Below are 9,641 nucleotides of genomic sequence, written 5' to 3'. Positions count from 1 at the left end.
ATGTTCATTATCAGGGTGTAAATGGAGACTTCTGCGAACCAGCATGCTTTTGGGGTAGTTATAAACAGTAATTATACGTGAGCATTTTCAGGTGACACATTAATATATGTGGAACAACAATATTCTTATATGAAACATATTAATGTCAGTCTTATCTTAAGAGTTCTTAATGGTTATAATATATTTGTAAAGGTGGACAACTTGCATAATTCTTTCCTTCTTGTATTATCGTTATGATTTGTGATTTGTTTAATTAACAATAACAAGTGATTGTTTAAAATATTAAACATGTATGCTTTGTAATTGGCTTAGATACACACACAAAACAAAAGGTATTGCTTTTAGGAGTGCTTTTTGAGTTATTTACTTAGCCTTTATGCAACCTTTGCTGCAATGACCATAGTTTCTTTTTATTTATTTAACATGTGAATAGTTAAACATGTTTAGAAAGAAGAATCTGCTTTCGACTTGTATAACTCTGTTAGCACTATGGTAGATTATTGAATTTGTTATTGTACAATGGAACAACCCAAACACTCATGTGTGTTGTTTTATATTTACTTTCACACTCTTGTTTTCTAAAAGAGAACTTCCTTACATACTTAGGCCTTTAATCTTTACATGATTTTAGTTTTTAGAAATAACACTTATTATAAGTTACTGACAAAACATGCATGCATTTTTTGGCACTTATCAAAACACAAGCACAATTTGTTTATTTTTCAGAACGCTTTTTTTCTTTTTACATTTATAAAGAATATGCTTGACTAAATTACTTACTAAGTGTAACAAAAATGTTCACTGAATATAACTTGTTTAAAGGACTAACTAAGTGTAGCACAAATTTCCACTGATTATATTATTACAAAATTGTCTCGTTAATTTCAGCAAGGAACGCGTGTCTGATCTGCGGGCGGTCGTTCAACCGTCGCGGCCATCTTGAGGACCACATGCGCACGCACACCGGGGAGAAACCGTTCCAGTGCCCCGTCTGCTTCAGGAGCTTCACGCAAAAGGGCAGTATGAGATCACACATGGTCACCGTGCACAGGGCGATAGTGGACTCCTTCCAATAACCATGGTGACAGTGAACAGAAAGATGGTGGACTTCATCCAATAACCATGATGACAGTGCATGGGCGATAGTGGACTTCTTCCAACAACTATGGCGACAATGCACAGAAAGATAGTGGGCTCCATCTAATAACCATGGTGAAAGTGCACAGGGAAACAATGAACGTTTTCCAATAACCATGGTGACAGTGCACAAGGAGATAATTGAATCCTTCCAATAACCATGGTGACAGTGTACAGGGAGATGTGGACTCCCTCAAATGGTCAAAGATAGACAGACTCAACGTGGTGAAGATAGCGATTGTTGTATGGCTAATTTTAACATTTTATCACTTAGATATCCATTTTAACGCGCATGGAGTCTATTAGAAAATTAAATTAAATTTAAGACATTTATCAATCGACTCGAGTTGTAAAAGCTTCATTTCCGACTCTAATGTACTTATGAGCAGCAATTAGCATTAAACAAGAGAAGGCTGCGAGTTACTCGCAGGCTGTTCTGGTTTTATGCTGGTTGCATGTAACCTTTTTTACTTTGATTCTGAGAGGGTAAAGGGTAAGGTGTTAATAGTGGTTGCTACTTGATATGTTCTATGCATTCCTTCTAGTGATCAGGGAAGCATGTGATCAACGTGGTTAAGTATTGGTTGATTGTACAAATCACTTGTATTAAGAAAACAACAGAATTTTATCAGCAAAACACATATAGTTTAACTTTAAAATATTAATTTCTTTCGACATGGTTTGTGTTTTGGTTAGGTGCTTTGTATTCCTTTCCGGAGACAATTGCTCAAAGTGTTGTATCTATGGATAATTAAACAAATAAAATTACTTATTTAAAAGTTTAAATAGTTACACAACATTCTTTGTGTTCTGGTGTAGTTTTTTATGTTTTCCTTCAAGTGATCTTGGCAACAAATGCTTTAAGTGTTGAAGCTGGCAACTGCATAATTGTGTTATCAGTTTAAGGTATAACTAATCCTAGCTTGACGACGTATTTTGGATTCTGAATTAGGGTCAATCCGATCGTAGTCCACAGTGACTTTGTAGACATGTACAAATACTTCTGTTATTGAGACAGTTTACTATGGTTATCGAAAGTGTTACTTATTTTAAGGCAGCATTGGCTTTTTAGAGTCCACTAACAAATATCGTTAAACCAATGTCTCGTAGATATACCATTAGTGACATGATTGCCTTTGATAGTAGGACACGTACCTTTTATTGATTTATAGAGGTCGTAAATTATATCGTGTGTATTATTAAAATATTATATTATAAACCCACTTATAAACATGTAATGTATATATCGCAACCAGACAAAAAAATGAACAAGCGATTAATTCAAATTAATGATATTCGAAATAGCTAAGGACAACTGAATTTCCATTTAATTAACACAGGAATGGGTATGTAGAGATCTCATAGAATTTGAGAACTCATTTGAATTGTTAACAAATTTGCCAACACTCTGTGTTCTCGGTGTTTTGATGAATTAAGAATTTTATAGTTCTGTATGAAAGGAAATAGAGGATATTTGTTCATGTCAGTGTAAGATCGTTTGTTATGAGTGGACATAATATTTTTCTATGATCACGAGTGAAATAACAAACGATCTTACTCAGAAATGAACAAATTTTCTGTTTCTTTTATGCCCCTTCTTTCAAGAAAATTATTAACAGCTGTTTCCCTTTCGCTGAAAAATTACCCTTTCTCCCGTGGCGTGCCTCAATACATTTCAATGCCCAAAATGACGTCATTTTACGACGAAATGACGTCACTGTTCCAACGAAATGCTCCAGTTAAACTCCCTTACAATGTAAATAAAGGTTGAAAAAAATGCAAAAGATAAAAAGAAAATGTGTTGGATTCGGTGAAATACTTATTGTAATTCACTCGTTAATAAAATCTTGATATGATAGTCTGAAAATAGAAAAAGAAGTTCCGAAAATGTGTTATTTTCACCGGTGAAAATAACAATTTGTCTATTTTTACTGTTGTTATTTCACTGCAGAAATGTCATATTTTATCATTAGGTATACAAGAAAATGTGTTACTTGTTATTTTAACATTTTATTTGTAAGAATGCTTTGTTGCATGATAGCATGAGAAAAGTGTTTTTTTTTAATGTGTTAATCAACTTGTTTAAAGTGTTTTTAATACACCTTATTGTTTTTATTACCCCGGTAGGGTGGCATATAGCAGTTGAACTGTCAGTCCGTCTGTCTGTCTGTCTGTTTGTCTGTCTGTCTGTCTGTCTGTCCGTTTGTCTGTCTGTCTGTCTCTCTGTCGGTCTGTCTGTCAGTCTTTGCATCCGTCCGAAAACTTCAACATTGGCCATAACTTTTGCAATATTGAAGATAGCAACTTGATATTTGGCATGCATGTGTATCTCATGAAGCTGCACATTTTGAGTGGTGAAAGGTCAATGTCATCTTTCAAGGTCAAAGGTCAAAAAACAAAATCCAAGGGAAGTTACAAGCTTTAAAGGGAGATAATTTCTATTTTATATAATTTGGCAGGTATAAATAATTTTCACAAGGGAAGTAGTATTTTTTAAAGAGATAAAATTTCCTGACAAACACTTCTCTAGTTTTCGTTGTTTTGCTGTTTTCAGACAAGAAGATGCAATCTCAATGGGTTAATATCTAATGATTATGTCTCTTTGTTTCAGTGAAGTATTTGTGCCCATACTGTCTGAAGTGGTTCAACTATAAGTCACATTTCGACGCCCATGTGAGAATTCACACGGGGGAGAAACCATATGCGTGTGAAGTGTGTCACAAACGATTTACCGAGCGCAGCAACATGAAAAAAACACATGGTTACACATTATGAGAAAGGGGAAATGTAACTCACTGTAAATTTGAGTATTTTGTACGTGAACATAATTATAGCCTGGACGTTCCCGTTGGCTTTTATAATATCCTAAAAATTAGAAGCTGTGAACTTCTTATATTCGTATGAATATTTAAAGTGTGCTTTCAAAACGAATGATAAAAGCTTAATCTAAAACAATGTTGACATGAAAAGACAATATATTATATTTATTTGATTGATAAGTGTTTTCCTTTAGTTGTGGAGAACAAATAGGCAACGACAGTTTCAAGATATTAAGACGACGTTAGAATTATTAAAACACGAATAAATGAGTAAGGTTTTGATGGAGATAATTTGAAGTGAGAAATGACATTCCATATTTGCAATAGATAAAGATTTGTTATATTTTGTGTAATGTTTGTAAATGTTTTATAATATCTACACAAATGTACTTTGAACCATGAATTTGTATGTGTTCAAAGTGCTTACAGTTGATATGCCGCGGACAGTTCTAGAGCTTTGTTTAAGCATATACAAGAATCATATCATTTTCACTCAGAACCACTGCTTTTTTCGTTTCATTCGTTCACTAATAAAGGATAATTTATCAAATAGTTTATGTGTATCCTTTCATGCCATCATTTTTCATGCATAACTCTGCATTCTCATTTTAAGTTTTAACGAAGTAAAACATATTTCTTTATCAACGTTAATTCTTGACATTTGCTTATTTTCAGAAGGCGGCTTGGAATGCAACTTATGCTCAAAGAACTTCCCGAGCAGGTTTGCCCTCCAGATGCACACGAGAACTCACACGGGAGAGCGACCCTTTGAGTGCAAGGTGTGTGGGAAGAGGTTCTCACAGAAAGGTCACATGAAAGGCCACATGATAACCCACATCAAACTCTGAATATTATCTATAATACCCATTGATCAGTCTGATGTTTTTTACGCTGAAGAACAATAGTACACCAGCTTAGCCCAGCTGTTCTAAACATCAACCATTTGTTAATAATAAACATTGATGATGTTAAACACACATATATTTGATTTAATACTTGATTAATATAGTAATGTTCATTATCAGCACAAAGTATTATTTTGTTCTTGTTTAACTTGTTATATTGTTCTACGGATTTCAGCTTTTATAAGGATTTTTATGAACGAGAAAAAAAGAGAAATGTCTTTCCGAACTTTGACCATGGTTGGTAAACGTTTCAACAACTGGGTATTATATGTTTTCAGCTCACCATGAGCACAACTTGCTCATGGTGAGCTTTTGTGATCGCCTTTTGTCCGTCGTCCGTCGTGCGTTGTGCGGCGTCAACATTTGCCTTGTTAACTCTTTAGAGGCCACATTTATTGTCCAATCTTCATGAAACTTGGCCAGAAGATTCATCAATAATATCTTGGACGAGTTCGAAAATGATTATGTTTGCTTGAAAAACATGGCTGCCAAGAGGCGGGGCATTTTTCCTTATATGGCTATATATGGCTATAGTAAAATCTTGTTAACACTCTAGAGGCCACATTTATTGTCTGATCTTCATGAAGCGTGGTCAAAAGATTCATCCCAATAATATCTTGGACGAGTTCAAAAATGATGACGGTTGGTTGTAAATCATGGCCACCACGGGGGCGGGGCATTTTTCCTTATATGGCTATAGTAAAGCCTTGTTAACACTCTAGAGGTCACATTTATTTTCCGATCATCATGAAACTTAGTCAGAAGATTGGTCCCAATGATATCTTGGATGAGTTCGAAAATGGTTTTGGTTGCTTAAAAAACATGGCCACCAGGGGCGGGGAATTTTTCCTTATATGGCTATATATGGCTATAGTAAAACCTGGTTAACACTCTAGAGGCCGCATTTATTGTCCAATCTTCATGAAACTTGGTCAGAAGATTGGTCTCGATGATATCTTGGAAAAATTCAAAAATAATTATGTTTGCTTGAAAAACATGGCTTCCAAGGGGCGGGGTATTTTTCCTGATATGGCTATAGTAAAATTGTGTTAACCCTCTAGAGGCCACATTTACTGTCCTATCTTCATGAAACTTGGTCAGAAGATTCATCCCGATAATATCTTGGATGAGTTCAAAAAAGATGCCGGTTGGTTGAAAAACATGGCTGCCAGGGGGCGGGGCATTATTCCTTATATGGTATAGTAAAACCTTGTAAACACTCTAGAGGCCACATTTATTTTCGTGTCTTCATGAAACTTGGTCAGAAGATTTGTCCCAATCATATCTTGTTATCTCAGGTGAGCGACTTTGGGCCTTTTAGGCCCTCTTGTTTCCAATAACACTCAGACACTGAATAACACCCAATGAGCAGTTTGATAACGTGTTCACTTATGACTCAACTAAATATTTAAGAATACGCAATCGCAAGAGACCAGTCCGAGGTAATGCAAGAAAAAAAAAATAACCAGTCGGAATAATTTGACGTCAAAAGATGTTTCATCATCGTTCTGCACGATTTCCTTGTATGCTGCAGTTCGTTGACGAACAAGGAACTTTATCATGCTTGGATTTGTATAAGTGTATAGAATACGTTCATAGTACTTTATCTAGGATGACGTGGATACGGTGGGAATGTAAGACATGAGGCACATATTCCTTAAGTAGTTTGTCTTTAGTACTTGTTTGTATTAACAAATCATCTGACAAATGATGACTAGCTTTGTTTGACGTGTTTTTGACGATGCTGCTTCAGCTTAGCATCTCGTCTAAGTTATCATACCATGAAAAAATTATTCACAATGGCGACCTATGTAAAAGACAGCCAGTCCGATTGAGTTAGCTAAATTTTCTTAATCGGCATACCTCGCTGATTGTCATTGATAAAGGTAAAGGCAACTTGTTTCCCGTCCTCTTTCAAATTTATCGAGAGGTTCGGGACAAAAAAACAGACACGAAACTGCCAGGTGGCACTTCAAACGCTGTGACGCTGGGAAAACCCTAAATGTTGTTTGTTTAGATTTGATCGAGAATGTAACCCGCCTCCCAGTTTCGTTCAATGGGTCATTGCTCTATCTAGGAGGACATGATTACGTTGGGAATGTAAGACATGAGGAACATATTCCATTAGTATATTGCCTTTTGTACTTGTTAGTATTAACACATCATCTGACAAATGAGAATAGCTTTGACGTGTGTATTTGTCTGTAGTGTATGAATATAGTTTGAATGTTTAAATGTTTTTCTGAATACGGCGTTTTGTGGCGCTGTATGTTATATTGATTGGTTGTAATAAAATTCGACAGAAAACAACGTGCTGTTAGAATTATTACTATTAACAACATTAACATGTATTGAATGGATATTCCATTTGTAGCCCAGTTCAAAGCACTCGTCTTATATAGAGACGATGCTTAAAAACGCCTATTTGGCTGATTTAATTCATCAGAGACCCCAGTTTTCCATTTGAAGTTAAGTCACAAACAATGACAATTGCTGTCTTATATATTGTTATTGCAAAAGTAACAATACCGTTCTGCGACAAAAATTACCAAACATTTTGACAACCATTTTCCAGGTTTGCATGGTGTTGGTGAAGACCAATTCATACCGTTCAATGCAGCCCAACATTTAGCAGACCCGAATGGTCGCGTTCCATGTCCGATGTGCCACAAGACTTTTTCAAGTAAAAGCAATCTGAATCTGCACATGCGCATTCATACAGGCGAGAAACCGTTCACGTGTACCGTGTGTAAAAAAGCGTTTAATAGAAAAGACAACCTACGAGTTCACATGATGCAGCATATGACGTAATGATGCAGCAAATGACGTTATCTCACGTGTTGAAGTTACCATATAGGCCCTACCAGCATGGTGACAATTTGTGTTGAGGTTCAAATGATGCATATTATAAAGTAATTTTATGTATTGACGTTATCCTGTTTCAACGTGCCTTGTGACTTAGAATTATTTATCGTATAAAGTAACCTTATGTGATAAATTTTCATGTAAAGTAGCCCAATGTGTTGAAGTTCTAATAGTGCATCATATTATGTCACTTTTAGTTTTGAAGTTTCGATGGTGCAACAAATGAATTTACGTTTTGTGCAAAAGCTCAAATTATACATCATGTGAAGTAACCTTATGTGTTGACTTTTTAAATATTGCGATAATGTAGTAATGTGGAGTTTTAACCTGTGTTAGTTCCATATGAAGTAACGCTTTGTTCAAAGTCCAAATAATGCATCATATACAATATATTCATGTTTTAAAATTCAAATGGTGCATCATATAAAGTAACATTGAGAGTTGAAGTTCTAATGATTCGCTATGTGAAGTAACATTATATTATGTTTGAAGTTCTAATTTTTCGCTATGTGAAGTAACATTATATTATGTTTTAAGATCAGTGCATCGTGTAAAGCAACCGTAGGTGTTACAGTTTTAATCATAGGTAATTTTATGTCGTATAGTTTAAATGATATACCAGATATTTAAACAATGATTTTAAGTTTCTATAACCATTATTTCATTCGTTATATGAAATTATCGTATATGCATTTAAGTTTAAATTGTGCAATCATACGTCCTTTTAATCAAACTTATGTGGTTTTTCGAAAACACATAACATAAATTTGAGCTGTGATATAATTACCTTACCTGTAAATGACAAAGTTTGAATAACGTTACTTGATGTTTGAATTTTGTGAACCGCATTGGAACAAATAAAACCAATGCACATTCGTCTGTGATGAGTTTGAATTCATGATGTACATTGTTTCAGCAAAGAAGTAACTTATAATTCGAATATTGCAATAAACGTACTTATGTAAATAGTTTGTCTATTGAAGTATACCATGTATTTAGGATTACGTATTTGAATTGTCATATCAAATATAATATAAAGTCTTGTACAAATTGTACGTAAATAAAAGAAACATACTGATTATGCCGTGTTGAACTTTGATTAGACTGAGAATACTTTAACTGATCTAGTCAGCACCAACAAGGGTGGCATTTTGAGAACTGAACATATTATTTGAATTCCGTAATTATTCTAAGTTTTCGGAAAGCCTCAATTTTCGGACACCCTCTTTTTTACCAAAATTTTTTTTTCGCGACTCTTAACTTTTGGACATACGGATTCTCCTCCATAATTAATAGCTCTTAATTTTCGGACAGTGTAATTTACAGCGCTGATTTTACAGATTTCAGCCTTGTTTTCGCTAATCTTGTGAAACTTCGATCATGGATTTGTACAACCGGATTAAGGTCATAAAACCTTGCAGATGCATGCCTGAGGGCAATGGAACATTACATTGTGTAATTTGGTAAAACACCATGTATACCGGTAGAAAAAAATGGATTCACCCACCCATCATTTGAAACAATTTTGTCCTATTAACGAAGCAGAATATGTAATGCTTTTACTTTTTATTATCCCCCGCCAGAGGCGGAGGGATATTGTTTTGGCGTTGTCCGTCCGTCCGTCCGGCTGTCCGTCCGTCCGTCCGTCCGGCACTTTTGTGTCCGGAGCCATATCTTGGAAGTGCTTTGGCGGATTTCATTGAAACTTGGTATGAGTATATATATGCATAAGAGGATGATGCACGCCAAATGGCATTGTACACCATCTGTTAAAAACAGAGTTATGGCCCTTTGTATCTTGAAAAAATGCTTTTTACTATAGGCACTTTTATGTCCGGAGCCATATCTTGGAAGTGCTTTGGCGGCTTTCATTGAAACTTGGTATGAGTATATATATGCATAAGAGGATGATGCA

At 35.1% G+C, this 9,641-nt stretch overlaps 1 protein-coding gene across 1 annotated transcript; it reads left to right on the top strand.

Moving 5' to 3' along the window:
• The first annotated feature begins 826 nt into the window (after window positions 1–826).
• On the top strand, window positions 827–6,283 carry LOC127865826 (zinc finger protein 1 homolog). Its single transcript, XM_052405852.1, has 3 exons — window positions 827–1,074; window positions 3,749–3,842; window positions 4,570–6,283. The coding sequence occupies exons 1-3, from the start codon at window positions 951–953 to the stop codon at window positions 4,802–4,804; spliced, it is 453 nt and encodes a 150-aa protein (XP_052261812.1). The 5' UTR covers window positions 827–950; the 3' UTR covers window positions 4,805–6,283.
• Window positions 6,284–9,641: the final 3,358 nt, after the last annotated feature.

Source organism: Dreissena polymorpha, chromosome 1 (genome assembly GCF_020536995.1).
Source record: "Dreissena polymorpha isolate Duluth1 chromosome 1, UMN_Dpol_1.0, whole genome shotgun sequence".
In the NCBI taxonomy this organism is placed as follows: Eukaryota; Metazoa; Mollusca; class Bivalvia; order Myida; family Dreissenidae; genus Dreissena; species Dreissena polymorpha.
The sequence above is the reverse complement of the archived record's forward strand: the minus strand, read 5'-3'. Positions and strand labels throughout refer to the sequence as shown.